Below are 18,651 nucleotides of genomic sequence, written 5' to 3'. Positions count from 1 at the left end.
GATCCCGTGTCCTCCCGTGTGCAAGTCAGTCCTGAATCCACCCTGCCGCCGGTCTGCTCGGGTCAGCGCTCCGCTGCTCCCGATGAGTCCATCAGATGTGAGGCTGCGGTTCACCTCCTGCTGCTCCTCCAATCAGCGGAGGTCCGCCTCTCTGCGTGTCTAATTAAAGCACGCTCATAACCGTGTGTGTGTGTGTGTGTGTGTGTGTGTGTGTGTGTGTGTGTGTGTGTGTGTGTGTGTGTGTTTACTTCACTTCTTTCACAGGTAAAACAGACTTTCATAAATTCAGCTAAATAAATTTCTTACAAAGAAAGTTGAGATGTTCTCATTTTTTATATTTTCACTACAAAACTGCAATTTCTCCATTTTTATACCGTTTTATGCAAAATCTAAACTTTCTTCCACTTTTAGTTCAATTGCACATATTTAGATTTGATTCCAGGTCACTTATTACTCTTACATTGTACGTTTGTTATTTTCTACCTGCTTTAATGTGAACGGATGTTTCCATGTCAGTAAAGCTCTTCTGAATCGATCCCCAGTCTGTTCAACCGTTTGTGGGGTTTATGTGAAGAGGCGCTGACCTCTGCTGGAGGCTTGATGAACTACAGGCAGGTTGGACTCGGTCAGACTTTACGTGAACAAAACCTGAACTTCCAGTCAGGCATGACAATGATGATGGTCATCAACTGTCTTTGTTAACCAGGTTTTCTTTATCATGTGACTCTTCTTCACATTAAATGGACCAATCAGGTGCCTCAGTTGGAGGAGCAGGATGTTATGGAGAGCGACGAAGAGCAGAAACAATGAGCCGACAGAGGAACGGTGTCAGGAAGCTGCTGCTGCTGTAAATCCACAGCTGATTGTTTCCTTGAGCTCTCATTGGCTCTCACAGCCTCCAGGTTATTTCTAAGGGAACATTGCGGAGGCTGAATGCAGGTCTGACCCGTCCCCTAATGGAGGACACAAGGACATCACTTCAGTTTCTGGACAAATCAGTGAAATGGACGTTAGTGATTGAATATTATCTGTGATTAACACCAACAGACTCATCAGTTTTCTAACCTGTGTTCTACTGGCTGCAGCAGTGTGAAACACAAACACAGACCAGAATCTGGAGCGGTGACGTCACGGTTTGAAGGGACAAAACCACATTTCTTATGTCAGCAAACATTGTAGTGATTCATAATATAGAACTTTTGATGTAGGTCCTGTGGTTTAAGAGGAGGCTTCTTTCATATCCAGGACACTTTACAAACGAATCCAGCAGTTCAGTGAGATCAGGAACAGCATCTAAATAAAACTGGATCAGATTTTCTGCTTCTCTGATGAATCCACACGAGTTCCCTCAGCTGACAATCTGAAACTGAACAAAATCTGGTCCTGAAAAGGTGAAAGAGGTGACACTGAAAACTGGACTTAGGCTCAAATACCTGGTGAGCCTCTAATCTCACCTGTAGTCCCGCCCTCCTCTGACATCAGCAGTCATAATGTTGAAAGACAGATTTTAAAGTATTTGTTATTTAATCTGGGTCTCAGTCTCATCCACAAACTGAACTTTATTATTATCAAACTTTAGATTTTAATGTTTTACATTTTAAATCAGAAGCAGAGAAACAAATTCAGCTTAGAGCTCTGATTGACAGACGATCTCTGACCAATCAGCAGCTTGGGACTCTAGGGCTGGCAGCTGATTGGTCGGTGTGTGTTCGGGGCCGTTTGCTCTGTGGCTGCTCTGATTGGTCAGCGTCTCTGAATCCCTCAGAGGTGATCTGGTATTGGATGGTGGAGTCCATGTGACCTGGAGATTTAAAGATGGCAGCCAACCGCCGTGGCCCCACCCAGTATAGGAGGAGCCTGATGGTGGGGGCGTGGCCCCAGCTGTCCCCAAGGGCAGGGACCAGCTGTGATTGGCCAGCCCGCAGTCGGGTGGTCATCTGATTGGTTATTACCACGGCAATTTCGTAGCAGGTTGCCATGGAGATGAGCTGCCGAGCGAGGTCGTTGAGGAGGCGTGTCCTCTGCGACAGCTCGTCAAAGTGCCGCCGGAACGGAAATGCCACGCTGTCAATCACAAGGAGGCGGGCCTTCGGGTGCTCAGACAGGAAGTTGGGCAGGAGGTGGAGCTCGGCCAGCAGCTCAGCGTAGTCATGGCAACGTACCTGAGGGAGGCGAGACGGAGGACCTATCAGAATCATCGTAACATGTGAAGACCTGTGTCTGACTCAACTATTACCAGGACGACCAGACAGCATTACCAAGAAGATGTTGGACAGGATGGTTTCCACGGTGAAGTTCTCCATGGCGACTCGTTGCTCATCGTCTTCGACCAATAAGGAGCAGTGTCGGACGGTGGCGGCAGCAATGTCGATGACCCTCTGAAGCAGGAAGCTGCCCTCGGTGTCGATGTAGACCACCTGACCTCCAACCCCCCCGAAACACTGAGGGACCTGAACGTCCACAGCCAGCTGCAGGCTGAGAGATGAGGACATCGGTAAGACCATCAATAACATTATAGATCAGTCATCAGTCCACCGTCATCACCGATAGGTTAAACACCACCCAGCCTCCAGCCTGAATAAGTTAACCATTATTATCATTATCATTGTTATAGTTACTGTTATTATTATTATTAGTGTGTGTGTGTGTGTGTGTGTGTGTGTGTGTGTGTGTGTGTGTGTGTGTGTGTGTGTGTGTGTGTGTGTGCGCGCCTGACCACAGCTGTGTTTTCCCGACTCCTGGAGCTCCACAGATTTCTGTCGTCTTCCCGAGCGGAACTCCTCCCCCGAGCGCAGCGTCCAGCTGAGAGGAGAACGTCACGACGCTCCTCAGCTCCTCCTCCTCCTTCTGCAGGAGCTCCAGAGCTGTCAGAGAGGCTGTCGCTCCTCCCGCTGCTGCTTCATCACCTCCTCCCTCTCTCCTCACAGCCTGCAGCACCTCCACCGCCTCCTGCTGGGACAGACTGGCCTCTGCAACAGAATGTGGAGTTTGATCCAGCGACCGGAGTGAGAACCATCAGCAGGGTCTCCTTGCTGTGCTGTAGACCAGCACCAGGGTCAGAGTCTGAGGTCTGAACTGAGGCCAGAACCAAACCACTTCAGTTCAGATTTAACGCTGAGAGCTTTACGGTAATTTGTCTACAGGCCGACTCAATCAGGGCAGGACAGTAAAGCAATTCTAGTTTAGTGTTTCGTGGTGAGCATCGATAGACTGACACTTTAACAGAGTTTTGTTTTGGTGTCTTTTAGTTCAGATTTGTTGTAAAAAGTAAGAGTGAATGAACAGATGCTTGTTTTATTAGACTTTGCGTTAATCAGAGAGTTTCCACTGTTAATCTTCACCGGTAAGCTTGGACATTAAAAACCAACTGATTTTGAATGGAGTTTGGTGAGAGCCAAGAAAACCAAAAAGTTAGGATTGAGTGAATAAGAGGCCAATTTTATCAGGATATCATCATCTATGGATGCTCTGTGCACGTGACAGACACTCTGTTTCATCCTTTAGTAGACTTGTAATGGTTTATTTAAACTTCCACATCTGTGCAGTGACGGCCATAAGAAGTGAATGCGACACCACATCATGCTCAACCAGCACGAATGAGGAAGAACTTGAACTGAAGAAAAACGAGATTCAGAGTTTAAACTGGAGATTAAAATCTAAAACAAACTAAATGAGCAGTTTATCACGAGGCAACAATAACTTTGGGTGAAGCGTTTGTAACTTTAAAAGCTAAAACCGGCAGTATTTTGAACGCAGTTTGGAGGGAGTGACGGTGAAGAGAGGCGCTACCTTTGCTGAGCTGCAGCGGTTTGAGGTGCAGCAGGTCTGCGGTGAACTGGAAACCAGCGCTGACCAGTTTAACTTTCACACTGGGATTCAGACACAGACTAGACACTGACCGCTGCATCTTCACTGATAACGTTAGCTTCTACTTCAAATCATCCCGCCATGACTGGTATCCCAGCATGCCTTTCTTCCCAGAGCGGCGTCAAGTTACTGAAGATAAAACGCACCACTGAAGTTCTGGTGAGACTTTTCAAAGTAAGAGTTGTTCGAGTTCTTGGTGATGAACGTTGATTAAAATGCAAAAAACGGATTTTCACAAAATGTTTTGTTTCCTGTCAGAATTGTTTCAACATCTGTAACAACTGTAAGACTCCACCCAAAATTGCTAGTATAAATTAATTCCCCACCTCCATTTTTATTACATCCACACTGCTAAAAACAAAAATCTAGAGAGGCCAATTTGTGTTGCCATTGATTTGTTGGCCAGGTCAAAGTGAAATTTCCATATATTAAATTTAAAAACATCGAAATCAGCTTGGGCGGCACAGTGGTGCAGCAGGTAGTGCGCGTGCCTCACAGCAAGAAGGTTGCCAGTTCAATCCCCGGGTTGGGCGGGGCCTTTCTGTGTGAAGCTTGCATGTTCTTCCCCTGCATGCATGGGTTCCCTCCAGGCACTCCGGCTTCCTCCCACAGACCAAAAACATGCTCATTAGACTCTTAATTGTCCTTAGGTGTGAGTGTGAGTGTGAATGGTTGTCTGTCTCTATATGCTGCCCTGCGATTGACTGGCAACCGGTCCAGGGTGTACCCCGCCTCTCGCCCGTTGCCAGCTGGGATAAGCTCCAGCTCCCCCCCAACCCCGAAAGGGATAGTGGGGTATAGAAATTGGATGGATGAAAGCTTCTTGTTGTTGTTTTGTTTTTTCTAGTTTACAATGGAAATCAAACCAGATCACTTAAACAAAAAAATCTTTCCGTCTGCACTGAAAATTACATCTGAAACAAATCTAACATTTATAGGTTATGTTACATAAAATTATTCATTCAAACAGAAACAGCAGGTTCTAAGCAGAGACTAAATAAGATGAGAGATATGATATGATAAGCCTTCACTGATACTCCTGGAGGGAAATTCAGGTGTTTCACAACTAAACTCTGATAAAATTCTCACAACTTTGTCTTCTTTTTACACTTTTTATAAATTCTTAAGAAATTCGCCATCAGTAAAATAAAGCACTACTGTAAAAAACAGAAGAGAACAGTGACAATATCTTCCCCCTTGGTCAAATTTCAGGCTTCTCTTTCAGCTCTTATTTTGACGGCAAAACCGGAAGGTGTGTTTTAGACGCTTTTCCTTAGCCTGACGTCATGAAGACGCGACACAGTTCCACACGTGAGAGCGAGCAGCGGCTGTGTTGGAGTGTTGACGAAAAAAGGTGAGATTTTATTTCGATTTGACTTTTTGTTTGTTTGTTTTGTTTTTTTTTGTTTTTTAAAGAAAGGACCGTTTTAATGTGACACAAGGAAACCCGGAAGTGTTTCTCACTCCGACCTCCATTTGCTAGTTTACCTGTAGGTGCAGGTGGTTCTGTTTGATAACAAATGCACAAACTGCAAATGAGTTTAATGTTTAATACTCAGATTATTAATGAATAATCAGATCTTTGGATTAAAAGAGTTTTACGGTTAAATTCTTAAGACTCAGTCTCTCTCCAACGATGCTCAAACAATGTGTGTAAAAAGAAAATCACAAAAATCAAAACCATAACCCTCCAACCCTTTGACAAAAACACAGTTAAGTTAAAATATAGGAATATAATTTTATACATGCACAATAACATGCATACAAAAAGAAGAATTATTACTGTGGTATTTTAGACACGATGCAGAGACAGACAGACAGAGACGGAGAGAGACAGAGACGGAGAGAGAGAGACAGAAAGACAGAGACACAAACAGACAGAGAGACAAACAGACAGAGAGAGACAGACAGAAAGACAGAAAGAGACAGAGAGATGAATTACAGCATTGGACCTGGAAGCTGTTTGTCCACAGACTGAGATGTTCTTCTTGTCCTGGAGTCTGTAGAATAAACTGATCTAAAATCAGTTTGTTTCAGCCAACTGTGCCATTCAGTCTGGATCTCAATGACAGTTTGTGCTGTAATCTGATTACTGTGCAGTTTTCGTTTGATTGATCAGGTCTCTGGAGCTGGACATGTCTCTCGAGCTGGACACGTCTCTGGAGCTGGACGTGTCCTTGTGCTTTGATCAGGAAGTGTCTGACTGAATCTGTTCTTGTGTTTCTACTGTTGGTGATGTTTGCAGTGATCAGTCTGCAGAGAGATGGAGAGGAGAGAGGACGAGGAGAGGAAGACTAGAGCTCAGAGAGAGGAGGAGGAGGAGGAAGAGGAGGATGAAGAGGAGGAGGAGGAGGAGGATGGAACCGTTGCAGTGAAAGGAGGTGATGCTGAAGATGAAAAGCAGAAAGACGAACATGCAGGTGATGATGAAGATGATGATAAAATGCTGTTGGGATAGAATTCAATAAACTTTATTGTTCAGTTAAGACAAAGGAAAATTTTCAGGAGCAGAAAAAAGAAACATGAACAGAACAGAGAAAAGATCTCTGAATGAAAATCAAACTCGCTCAGGCAGAACAGTTCTGAAACGGTCCAGTCTGAAACAGTCCAGTCTGAAACGGTCCAGTCTGAAACGGTCCAGTTCTGAAACGGTCCAGTCTGAAACGGTCCAGTTCTGAAACGGTCCAGTTCTGAAACGGTCCAGTCTGAAACGGTCCAGTTCTGAAACGGTCCAGTCTGAAACGGTCCAGTCTGAAACGGTTCAGTTCTGAAACGGTCCAGTTCTGAAACGGTCCAGTCTGAAACGGTCCAGTTCTGAAACGGTCCAGTCTGAAACGGTCCAGTCTGAAACGGTCTGATGTGTGCTCAGCTGCTCCTCTGTTGTCGGGTCCTGGTACTTAGACCAGAACGAAGACGGCTGAATGTTAACAGGCTCTCATGGTCTCTGCTGCAGGTTGGTTCAAAATGGTGAAATATGCTGCTACTCTTTGTCAAGCAGGAATGATGGAGAAGAGCAAACAGAAAGGTGCTGGAGTGACTTCCTGTCCGGACAGGAAGTCTGTTCCAGGTATCATCTACCTGGGTCACATTCCCCCGAGGCTCCGCCCCAAACACCTGAGGAACCTTCTGTCGGTGCACGGAGAGATCGGACGCATCTTCCTGCAGCCTGAAGGTAGTTTATGTGCAAATATTGTAACCGTAATATTTGTGTAACTTGTGCACTATTAGATATTTTTACTGTGCTGTGCTTTATTCTTCATATTTTACTCACATGCAATTTAAAATCCTCTGTAAAACTGAGCAACACAAGACAATGTTTTTTACTCTTTTGCAGATAACGTACATAGTTGATTTTATTTAGAATCTTTTTTTTGTCTTTGTGCTTTTTTCTGCCGCTGCTTTTTATTCTTGCTGCTGTAACAAGTAATTTGAATAAAGTTTTACTGTAAATAAAATAATTAAATACATAGTAATCCATTTATACAATACTAATGGTAATAAATGATTGAAAGGGACAAAACCGCTGATTTTAACAAACTACAGAACAGTTGAACAAGCTGAAGAGCTGAACTCAGATCAGCTGTTAGCTCAGTTTGTTGCTGCTGGGATTATAATTGTGTCATTGTGGGTTCAAGTCCCATGTGAATAATTTGAGATGATGCCCTAACCTTAACCCCACAGGACGAGCAGCCACCTCGTATAGTTTAGAAGTCAATAAATAATTGACATCGTCGAGTTGTTAAAGTTTATGTTGGGTAGTTTGTAGCATTGACATCACAGTTTAAACGCCATCAGAGTGAAAAGATCTGAGCTCAGTTTTAAGATGTCAATGATGCAAAGAGTGCAGCGCCTTAACTGGAAGCGCACTGATGAGGAGCCCTGCAGCCCCTCAGGGGCCTCTGCAGCCCCTCAGGGGCCCCTGCAGCCCCTCAGGGGCCTCTGCAGCCCCTCAGCAGAAAGGAGGAACTGTCATGTAGGAACTTTAGACTTTCTTAAAGTCTTAAGACATAAACTGAAACACTGATTCAGTCTGAAAAAACCTTATCAGGACTTTTCGCAGTGGCTGATTTCAGCCTCTGTTATGTCTTACTAAACTAAGCTTTACTTACAGACATAAACCTGACTTAATGAATTAAACCCAACTTAATGAAATAAACCTGACTGATAAACGCGATCTCCTGAAGGTCACTGAATAAATAAGCTTTTCTACATAATAAAAGACATGTTCTCACCACCAGACTGAATTATTTACACTTTGTCTCTAAACACTACAAAACCCATGATCCTCAGCTGCTGTTGCTATGGAGAAGAAGACAGGTGTGAAGGTTTATGTTGTTGTTTATTTTTTTTACTTTTTAATATGTCTGCTATTTACCTCTCCTTCTGTCCTTGTCTCCTCTGTCCTCAGATCGTCAGGTGAGCAGGAGGAAGAGGAAGTCTGGGTTGAGGAGGTGTGATTTTACTGAAGGATGGGTGGAGTTCAGAGATAAACGAGTCGCAAAGAGAGTGGCGGCGTCACTGAACAACACACCAATGGGAACCAGGAAACGCCAACGATTCTTCTCAGACCTCTGGTCCATTAAGGTACTGCCCGGTAACAGACTGACATCACAGCCACAGATGACATCACAGGCATTGCTACATATTTCTGTTTGGAAAGGAGCAGTTGAAATCGTGTCAGTAGTTGAGAACAGACAGATGGTAGTCAATACACCCTCAGAAGGGTTTGTCACATCATCTCACAGCATCAGAAAGCTCGTTTTAGTTCTGAGTGAGGAGACGTCGGCTCAGCTGACCTTAGCTGTGAACCAGAGTCTCATTGTTAGGACTCACCCTGCTGTGTGATGGTACAGTCCTCACACAAGCTGATGTTGGATGCACCAGCCTCTGTGAACTCATCCAGACTCTTGGTAGCAGTCCTGAAAACATCCAGTCCAAGGCCTGAAGATCCTCCACAGCTTCACTCTTCACTGATGTCCTCACAACAGGTTTACAGGCTCTAATCTCTGCCTGAATGCAGGACTCAGGTGGACCAGGACGTGGTCAGACCCAGTGCAGCAAGGTGAACAGACTGATAGACACGGTTGATTGTAGTGTAACAGTAATCCAGAATATTGTCTCTGGGCTGACGTTTAACGGGCTGTGTGTGTTTGGGCATTTGAGGCTGCAGGAGCAGCGTCACATCATGACACCGACCACTGTTGGTATGAAAACAGATTCCTCCAACTTTTGGAAAATTCTGTGTCTCAATCTGCTCGGAAGAGAAGAAGCCTGCCAGAGTCCGGTGTTAAACCACACAGCCGCGTCTCCATCAAGCAGAAGACGTTTTTGTGATGTGATGTCCACGCTGGTGGAGACACTCTCCACTCTTCTCTGGAGTGAGAATCCTGGGTACTGTTGAAAAACACTGATTTAACAAATGAGACAAAACAGTGCACACCAACACGCAAAGGTAGCCATCTTGGATGTACTCAGCTGATGTTTGACCATGACCATTCGGCCCCCGTCAGAGAGGATTCCAACTGTGTTTGATGACGTGACAAACTCTGTGTTTCAATCAGACTTAGACCCTCAGTGACACCATGACTGAAACTCTGAACCACAACAAACTGTGAGAGCCAATCTATGTCCTTGGGCTCACCTGTCTGTCTCTGTAGTACCTGCACAGGTTCCAGTGGACTCACCTGAGTGAGCGGCTGGCTTATGAACAGACGGTTCTGCAGCAGAGACTCAGGACTGAAGTCTCACAGGCAAAAAGAGAAACAAACTTCTACCTGAACAACGTGGACAAAAGCGCTAACATGAACAACCTGAAGAAGAAGAGACAGAGAGACGGGCAACAGGTAAACTTTAAATTACACACTCACTCACCTGAATGTAGCCGCAGCTTCACCACAAGAACAGATTAATGTTGTCATGCTGACAAACTCCATCATTGTCAGGTGAACGAGAGGACGTGGGACTTCACTCAACGTCAGACAGAGGAGGAGATCCAGATGAAGAAAAAGAGAAAAGACTCTCTTACCCAGAAGCACCTGGACAAGGCCCGCCTCATACAGCAGAGGAGCCAATCAAACATCTCTCTGCTGGCCAAGATTTTCAACTCCAACAAATCAGAGTGACAACATAGAGACAACTGATTGGCTGTTGGACAAGAGCATTTTCGTGGAATTCTGAACACCCTTGACGAATTTGTTAACCCTCCTAAAAGAATGTGGATGTTATTTTTTGTATTTAACTTTTGTTAACATTCAGAAGACACTCACAGACACTAATGAAGACAACCGAAATGTTTAGAGGCGTGGCTCTGTCACCTCTGTCTCTTGTCTCTTAATGATCATCAGTCTGACGTTCTTATCATTCCTCTGAACAGGTGGTTATCCTGTCACCACACATCATCTCTCTCCTAATCTCGCTGTATAAGATAATGTAAATAAATCTACATACATGTGACAGAAGTATTTTTTTTATGGTATTTTTATTTTTTCTCATCCTCCAGTTTCCTTTCATTCTGTGATAATGTCTCCATCGCCCACCTCCTGTCGCACAGGTGCTTTCCATCCAGCTAATGTGGCTCCTGTCTTTCCTCTCGTGTGACTCTGAGGCCTTGACCACACCAACAGTGACTACGTTTGCATGCATCAATATTCAGGTTATGGTCAGTATTCCAGTTTCTGAAACATTCGGAATAACCTGTTTACATACGTGAGCAAATGGGGTTATTCCTGTATATATGGTAATTGTAATCAATTGGGATATCCCGAACAAAACAGCGACGCACGGACAACGTGATGACGCAATGTGTGTAATTTCAGCAGTGCTTGATCTGGTCTGGCGTTCGTACAAACCCTGTTTCACGAAACATTTCACTCACCTTCTTGTATATCTCGCTATCCCGGTTCTTTCTACCGTCTACAAAAGACATGATATTCATGTCTTTCGCCACACTTACGAGGTGACTTGTCTCCTCCTCGCTCCAAAAGTGTGGTGTCCTCCGTTTCGACATTTTTTCAAGAAGTAGTTCCTGCACTCCAAAGACCGAGATTCCTTGCGAATAAAACACGTGCAGAACACAAATTAATGTTCCGTTCGATGGGGATACTCCGATTGACGTATACATGACCAAATATTCGCGTTAGAAAAGGAGTAACCCAGGGGTCATATTCGGATTTTAAAAACCGGAATATGAGCATATTCCGGTTTTTAAAAAGGGTTATTGGTGTTTATGTGGCCGTGCGCAACCGGGTTATTGCTGATATTCCAGGTATGAAAGGGTTACTGACTGCGTGTAAATGAAGTGACAGATAAGCAAACATTTTCCTCTCGTTGAAACGGAAATGATGAGCTTTTTTCAATTCTACATTGCAGATTTGTCAGAACTCTGTTTTCTGTGTATTCATGTGTACACGCAAAGATTTGGGAAACACTGATGTCATCACCTCAACTTGTGCATGCCCATTGTTCAATAACAAAAACAGCAACAGCGGACTCCTGGGGCCCGTTGCACAAAAGTAGGATGGAGACCCCGTTCACACTCAGGGAAAACATATATGTTTTCATGCGGTTTGGCCTCTTGATTACATGCTTTTTTCACAGAAAACAATCATTTTTAAAAACTCCGGCCAAAGTGGAGATTTCTGAAAACGCCTGCTATTTGTTGGTGTGTAAACAGGGTAAAACAGCGTTTTTAGGTTCTGAAACATCACAACATGCGACTGAAAATACTTAATGTCATGTGAGCGACCTTGTTTACTCTCGTGCCTGTAGGTTTGGCATAGTTATGATGTGCTCAACGTTGTATTTATCCGGATTCATGTAAACGACAACATTTTTGAAAACGATGTTGTGTGCACGATGTTATTTTTGAAAACGGAGGGGCCAAAATATCCGTTTTCCAAAATACCTGCTACGTGTAAACGCAGGGTGAAACTTTATCACCTGAAGGCTTGTGTGAGCGTTCGGAATTGTTTTTGTGTTCCTCTGTTCACATAGATGTTGTTTTTTTAAGGAAGTGGAAAACATCCATTTGTAAAAATGTCTGTCTACGTGTGATCAAGGCTGAAAAAAACTCTGCTGCTCCAACATTAATGCAGATATATTCTGAGTCATCAAGGCGAAGTGAATGTGAAAAACACAGACAGACAAAATCAGTTTATTACTGAAAGAGAACAGACAGGATGAAGAAATAAAAACAACTATGAATACTGTGAACAAAATCTATAGTTTGTTAAAGATGAATCTGTGTGTCTGGCTGACATGTTTCATTGTGTGTCTGCACAACCTCAAGCATGATGTGATGTAGCCTGTGTTGATGCTTCTTTCTCAATTCTGCATCATAAACCCATTTTTGTTTTGCACTACTGTTATCAATGCTAATATCTGCTCACATTATCCATTTCATCTGGTGCAATTTCTAAGTTTCTCTCATCTGTGCAATAACACCATATTATCCACATTGGCAACAGTACTTTTAGAAACTGTATATATTGTGCATATACATAGACCTAATATTTCTCAAGTGCAATACAACATCATGAGTTAGTTTTCTCATAAGAATATTTGCAATAGTACTTTTTCATGGCAGTTGGATTATTTTTTTTAATATTTCATTTATAATGGTATAGTATGTTGTGACACACTTTATTAAAAAAACTGCTTCTCCTGCAATTTGGGTATTGTACCAGGTTACAATTACAATTACAATTAGTCATTTGCAGACATCTTGCCCAAGGATACTTCGGCATGTGGACTGCCGAGGCCAGGGATCGAACCACCGACCTCCTGATTGGCAGACGACCCTCTACCTCCTGAGCCACAGCTGCCCCAGTTTGAGCCACAGCCAGCCCAGATCATACTGTGATTTCAGTAATACTTTGATTAATTGTTCAGCCATAGTGCACAGACCAAAAATCTGTATTATGGTTCCATTATCCAGGCTTCATCCTGAGTTCCTGTGTTTAGTAACATTTGGGAGATCCACAGAAGAAAACGTGAAATGTGAACACAGAATGGAGAAAAACACATCAGGAACCAGCATCCCCTCACACTTAGATTATGTTATAGTAATCAGAAGCTTTTGTCCAAATACACCGTTTGTACAGCCAGACTGCACAGGACCATGATGAGAACATCCTTCACAAACCAACAGAACAACGTTCAGACCTGCAGTAAAACAGTTTACAGCTCTTTGTCTTTGTCACTGGCTGATGTGAAATGAAACGTCAGCCAGTATTAGCATGGAGTCTAAAACGCTTAGGATACGGACATCCACCTGCAGCCTCATATATTTTAATGACATGATCCTTATACAGTCACCTGTGTGAGGTAACAATCTGCTGCCCGATAACTTGTGACATATTTAGGAGAAACATTTGTTACCTCATCCAGTGTTGATGAGATGATTTAGCCCAGAATTATCACACTTATCTTAATTCTGTCTGAATTCTACCTGTCTGTCTGTCTGTCTGTCTGTCTGTCTGTCTGTCTGCCTGCCTGCCTGCCTGCCTGCCTGCCTGCCTGCCTGCCTGCCTGTCTGTCTGTCTGTCTGTCTGTCTGTCTGTCTGTCTGTCTTTGACCCTGGTACTCAGACCTCTCCAATCCGTCCAGGACTCTGGTGTACTCAAGGTGAGCCTGGTAGAACCTGCTGCTGTACTTCAGGTTGGATCTGACATAATTCAGGTAGTCTGGAGCCCCGGGGCAGACCACGTTATCAGCCAGGACCACCGAGCCCTGAGCCAGCAGACCACAATCCTGGGAGGGGGGCAGTGTCAGAGATCAGAACATACTGCAGGTTCATGGATAAGGTGTCAAAGGTCAGGGCTCGTTACCTCTAGCAGTCTGATGTCAGGCAGGTAGCAGTCCTTCCAGTGGTCAAGGAAAACTAAATCAAACGTCTGGATCCCAAACATGTCAGACATCTTGGGAATCAGGTCAGCTGACTCACCTTCCAGCACGCACACCTGACAGAGTGACAGTAGTGATCAATTATTAGATCAATGACCTTTCAATAACTACGTTAATCCACACAGTAAAAGCTAATTCAAGCCTGTTTGTGTCTCTTTCCACTGTCACACCTCTGTCCCACCTGAGGTCAGGTATGCACAAAGGTGAGCTTCACAGTGAGCCTCAAACCTTTCGTCTGTTGGGGCCACACTGCCAACACGTGGCGACATAAACACATGTTGCCTCTCACATTCTCTGACTTCTACAGCCAGTCAGACAGGTGTGTACCACAGTGTTGTGTGTGTGTGTGTGTGTGTGTGTGTGTGTGTGTGTGTGTGTGTGTGTGTGTGTGTGTGTGTGTGTGTGTGTGCTATCTGTGCTTAGACCTGTAGCCTTCAATAAAGGGTGCAATATCTTTTATATATCAATTCTTGTCTAATTTACAAAACCCATCACTGGCTGTGCAAAGATTTGCATGGGAGTGGGGTTAGGGTTAGGGTTAGAGAGTTACCCTAACTCTCTAAAATGTTCTCAGATGTGGATTCTACATGTGACAGATGCAGACTCTCACTGGCCTCTGTACACTCATTCTGGTTATGTCCTAATCTGTCAACCTACTGGAAGCATTGTCGGATATTTTCAAAATGGTAAAAATAAGACAATTAATTACTTTGTTAGTGTGGAGATCAATCCTTCTCCACTGGAAGAATCAGCATCTACAATGATGGTCTGATAGTTTTGAGAGAACCTGGAGACCATTTATGGGTTACATTAGAGATAAGTGAACACAGAATGGAGAAAAACACATCAGGAACCAGCATCCCCTCACACTTAGATTATGTTATAGTAATCAGAAGCTTTTGTCCAAATACACCGTTTGTACAGCCAGACTGCACAGGGCCATGATGAGAACATCCTTCACAAACCAACAGAACAACGTTCAGACCTGCAGTAAAACAGTTTACAGCTCTTTGTCTTTGTCACTGGCTGATGTGAAATGAAACGTCAGCCAGTATTGACACCTCCACCATCCAGAGTGTACCTCCAGATCTCTGACTTCACCACAATTGACCTGGAAGATATTTGTATTTTCAGATCTCGGCATGGAAGGGACACAGACACTACATTGGCAACTAGGTGAACTGCCATTTGGCATATTATTAGCTCCCTGCAAGTTCACGAAGTGCATGGATGCATGGATGCAGTCTACTAAGATTACTGATTGGTATATGTCCAAGGAAGATTTAAAATACATTTGCTTGTCTCTCAACAGGAGGAAGAGTGGATTCTAGATCTGTCAGTCCTCAGAGATCCTAAGCATGATCCTGCATTTGACATGCATTTGATGGCACTTCAGAGGCCACAGGGCCTCCTGTATGCCTCCCATCCCTTCACCTTCCTGCACTACTACAGGGTGACCAGATGGAATATGTTGGCCTCATCTTTGTGGCCTCTAATTCACTACAATTGATCTGGCTCATCACAAACTTCTTCAGTTTAACCATGAACCTTCATCAGATATGTGCACACCAGACCAGCTGTTCGAATGCTGAGTACCCTCATAAGCCTGTTATAATGACAAAGCTTTTTCATTGGATTGCAGATTTTGTGACGAGGAGCCGACTATCTGAAATTAATGAGATGGTGTCTTTGTCAAACTTGCCTCCTTTAGGTTCTACTGTATGAACATGGCAGCAGTCACATCACACATCTGGTGAATGAGTGCTGAGTTGAACAGAGGAAGACAAGGTGACTGACTCCTGACTCTGATCTTAGTCCTCTGACCCTTGACTTCTGACCTTGTCCTGCAGTCCTGCATGTTGGATGACCTGTCGCGCCACACGAGCATACTCTGGGTTCATCTCCACGGTAATCAGCTTTGTTGCCGGGGGCAACAACCTGATGATACGGACAGTAGAGTAACCACAGTATGTCCCCAACTCCAGCACTGTGGAAGGAGAGGTTTCCATGACAACCAAGTCCAAGATGGCTCCTGGGAGATGGACAACGAGACATACGATTAATGAGAGCACTCCCATCAATATACACTTGTGTATGTATATGTGTGTGTTACCATGTGTGTATTTGTATGTGTGTACCTTTCTCATCTCCCACATTCATGGCCCATTCTGTGTGTTTGCAGAAGTGATCGATGGCTGTGATGACGCTGTCCGGATCACCTCTGACTGCATTCATACTGACGGCCTGCAGTAGGCGCTGAGAGACAGACAGGCAGTCAAACAGATGGACTGGTGAACAGACAGACAGGCAGTTAAACAGAGAGACAGGTAAATAGAGGTCACCTGAGGTCGTGTTGTTCCTGTCAGGAGGTTGAGCATCATCTCCAGCAGGACATCATACCACAACAGAGCCAGAGTGGAGTTGGACTGAATCAACCAGGGAATCAGAGAACGGCACAAAATACACAGAACAGCCAGGACCACTAACGCTATAATCAGAGACATACTAAAAGACAGACAGGAGAGAGAGCAGACAGAGAGAAAGAGAGACATCAGTACTTCCAGTTGTATCGTGTACCAAAAGTTTCAGTAGCAGCAGTATTATAGTAGAAGCAGTGTCAGTACCAGCTGCTGTAGTGTCTTAATTTCCCCTGTAGCTTCCCTCGTTGTCTGCGACTTCTTCTTCTCCTTCAGTCCTCTGTCCCTTTGTCTACTTTACTGTCTCTGCCTGCCTGCCTGCCTGCCTGCCTGCCTGCCTGTCTGCCTGTCTGTCTGTCTGCCTGCCTGCCTGCCTGCCTGTCTGCCTGCCTGCCTGCCTGCCTGCCTGCCTGCCTGCCTGCCTGCCTGCCTGCCTGTCTGTCTGCCTGTCTGCCTGCCTGCCTGCCTGTCTGCCTGTCTGTCTTCCTGTCCTGTCCTGTTTGTCTCTGATAGTAAATCTGAAATAGAGGGAAGTGCTGATCAGCAGCTCGTTTTAATCCTGCCTCAGACAATCAGCTTCTTAATCCTCCAACTGTGTCTCTGAACAAGGAGCTTGTCTCTCTCTCTCACTCTCTGATTGCTTTTCAGAGCCAACACTCTGCAAATTTTTCTCAAGATCCCCAAGTTCAGACTTGAGTGCCTGGGACTCCAAACTCTGGAGGATGCAGGTTAGTGCCAACGCAGCTGTACCTGTCTGTACTTTAACATCATGATCAGCAATGCACCTATACCTGACTGGACTGTGACATCATCATCAACACACTTGCACCTGACTGTACTGTGACATCATCATCCAACTCACATGTACCTGACTCGACTGTGACATCATCATCAACACACCTGTACCTGACTCGACTGTGACATCATCATCAACACACCTGTACCTGACTCAACTGTGAAATCTTCATCATCACAGAAATGCAATCAGAAGTGCCATCTGTTATCTGCTCTGTAATATTTATTAGAAATAAAATAAAATGTAGTTCAGTCATGCTGCCAGTTAGTTTTCATGTGTATCACTTTGTTGATTGATAAGCATGTGAATGTGTTGATATTTGTATATATTTATTGATTAGTATGTAAATGTGTTCATATGTATATATTTAGCCCAGTCCCAGAGCATTTTTTGAAATAGTCTCGAAATTTAATGTATATATTTGTGCACATGCATGCAAGTGTAACATTTTGTTTGTGACATTCTACACAACTTTCAAACTAATTAGGATTAACATCATGTAACTTTCTAACTGGACTTTCACACAGGAGACTGGGTTTGATTCCCATTTGGGACCGACTTTGATAGTTATTTCACTCTCTTATTTTTGTTGTTATTTTAACCCAATATTTTTTAAATGAACATGAATGCTAATGAAGAAGCATGAAAGACAAAAAATGAACAATCACCACCACTGCACCACTCTACAAAGTTCAAACAAGATGAGAGCACACTCCTTCAGCTAAACCCAGACAAACAAATAAAAACAAATTAAAAGAGCTTGGTCTGTACCAGCTCTGTATGGAAAGTGGGCTGAGACAACTTCTGTTGTGATCTGGCGCTATACAAATAAAATTGAATTGAATTGAATTGAATTGAACAAATGTGATTTATCATGGTTATGATTGACAACCATTAGGTCAAATGGCAGGCTGTCTGTCATTAGCTTAAGCCACTCAGAGGGTAATCCTAGCAGCTGAAACAAAGCCTGTTTGGGCTGGAGGAACTTCTGGCTTGGAGATCTTGGATAAACACTAAATGTGAGTGGCACAAGTGGCACAAGTGGTAACACTGTTGCCTCACAGCTAGAAGGTCCCCAGTTTGAATCCCACTGTGGGTGCTGGGGCGTGTCCTCCACCATGCCTTCAGTGCCTGCTGCTGGAGGAAAAAGGGCCTTTCTGTGTGGAGTTTGCATGTTCTCCCAGTGTTCACCCGGGGTTTCCTCCTTAAAATAACCCCTACTAAAAACATGCAAGAAGAAGATCACCACCTGACCAATGGTGACGAAGAAGGATGGGTCCCCGGGCGCGGGCGCCGGCATCGGCTGGCAGCTGGCAGCCCACCGCTCCTGGTCTGCCGCAGAGGAATGACGGACCAGGATGGGTCAAACGTGGAGAAAAATAATTTCACGAAGCATGGCGTGTGTGCAGTCTCCTCCCTGTAGCAGGTGTGTGCAGTGATTAATAAAGTACTCTTAAGTTTAATCTTAATTCAGGCAGAGGTGTACCACCACTCCTGTATTGTTTTATGGGCTTTCTCCAGAAAGGCAGAACTTCGGGGCAGGCCCATGCTATATTGATGAAGCTGGGTTTATGTCTTTTACACTTTCAGCACAAGTGATTTTCTCTGAAACCCATTTTATGAAGACAGACAGGTGTTAAATAATGTTGAAGTACCTTTAGAATGTGT

The 18,651-nt window shown here is 44.2% G+C and overlaps 3 protein-coding genes across 3 annotated transcripts; 1 reads left to right on the top strand and 2 right to left on the bottom strand.

The window, feature by feature from the left end:
• Window positions 1-1,620: 1,620 nt before the first annotated feature.
• On the bottom strand, window positions 1,621-3,944 carry rad51c (RAD51 paralog C). Its single transcript, XM_070969074.1, has 4 exons — window positions 3,790-3,944; window positions 2,717-2,969; window positions 2,259-2,475; window positions 1,621-2,162 (listed from the first exon to the last, which is right to left on the bottom strand). The coding sequence occupies exons 1-4, from the start codon at window positions 3,905-3,907 to the stop codon at window positions 1,662-1,664; spliced, it is 1,089 nt and encodes a 362-aa protein (XP_070825175.1). The 5' UTR covers window positions 3,908-3,944; the 3' UTR covers window positions 1,621-1,661.
• A 1,219-nt stretch (window positions 3,945-5,163) lies between these two features.
• On the top strand, window positions 5,164-12,076 carry abt1 (activator of basal transcription 1). Its single transcript, XM_070968733.1, has 6 exons — window positions 5,164-5,221; window positions 6,113-6,287; window positions 6,866-7,039; window positions 8,276-8,451; window positions 9,525-9,710; window positions 9,810-12,076. Exons 2-6 carry the CDS (start codon window positions 6,131-6,133, stop codon window positions 9,987-9,989), a joined length of 873 nt encoding a protein of 290 aa, XP_070824834.1. The 5' UTR covers window positions 5,164-5,221; window positions 6,113-6,130; the 3' UTR covers window positions 9,990-12,076.
• Window positions 12,077-12,694: 618 nt separating this feature from the next.
• On the bottom strand, window positions 12,695-16,369 carry LOC139335346 (catechol O-methyltransferase A-like). The gene is made up of 5 exons (XM_070968904.1): window positions 16,113-16,369; window positions 15,909-16,026; window positions 15,609-15,802; window positions 13,695-13,826; window positions 12,695-13,617 (listed from the first exon to the last, which is right to left on the bottom strand). The coding sequence occupies exons 1-5, from the start codon at window positions 16,320-16,322 to the stop codon at window positions 13,312-13,314; spliced, it is 960 nt and encodes a 319-aa protein (XP_070825005.1). The 5' UTR covers window positions 16,323-16,369; the 3' UTR covers window positions 12,695-13,311.
• Window positions 16,370-18,651: the final 2,282 nt, after the last annotated feature.

This window comes from Chaetodon trifascialis, chromosome 8, assembly GCF_039877785.1.
Source record: "Chaetodon trifascialis isolate fChaTrf1 chromosome 8, fChaTrf1.hap1, whole genome shotgun sequence".
NCBI lineage: Eukaryota > Metazoa > Chordata > Actinopteri > Chaetodontiformes > Chaetodontidae > Chaetodon > Chaetodon trifascialis.
Note: the sequence above shows the minus strand (reverse complement) of the source record. Positions and strands in the feature narration are given on the sequence as shown.

Excerpts from the sequence above, each read along its gene's own strand:
- abt1 (XM_070968733.1), top strand. The coding sequence starts at position 6,131 with ATGGAGAGGAGAGAGGACGAGGAGAGGAAGACTAGAGCTCAGAGAGAG. Across the intron at positions 6,288-6,865 it reads GCAGAAAGACGAACATGCAG|GAATGATGGAGAAGAGCAAA; the intron begins GTGATGATGAAG and ends TTTGTCAAGCAG. Across the intron at positions 8,452-9,524 it reads CAGACCTCTGGTCCATTAAG|TACCTGCACAGGTTCCAGTG; the intron begins GTACTGCCCGGT and ends CTGTCTCTGTAG.
- rad51c (XM_070969074.1), bottom strand. The coding sequence starts at position 3,907 with ATGCAGCGGTCAGTGTCTAGTCTGTGTCTGAATCCCAGTGTGAAAGTT. Across the intron at positions 2,970-3,789 it reads ACCGCTGCAGCTCAGCAAAG|AGGCCAGTCTGTCCCAGCAG; the intron begins GTAGCGCCTCTC and ends ATTCTGTTGCAG. Across the intron at positions 2,476-2,716 it reads GTCGGGAAAACACAGCTGTG|CCTGCAGCTGGCTGTGGACG; the intron begins GTCAGGCGCGCA and ends CTCATCTCTCAG.
- LOC139335346 (XM_070968904.1), bottom strand. The coding sequence starts at position 16,322 with ATGTCTCTCTTTCTCTCTGTCTGCTCTCTCTCCTGTCTGTCTTTTAGT. Across the intron at positions 13,827-15,608 it reads ATGCAGGACTGCAGGACAAG|GTGTGCGTGCTGGAAGGTGA; the intron begins GTCAGAAGTCAA and ends TCACTCTGTCAG. Across the intron at positions 13,618-13,694 it reads CTGACATCAGACTGCTAGAG|GATTGTGGTCTGCTGGCTCA; the intron begins GTAACGAGCCCT and ends CCCCCCTCCCAG.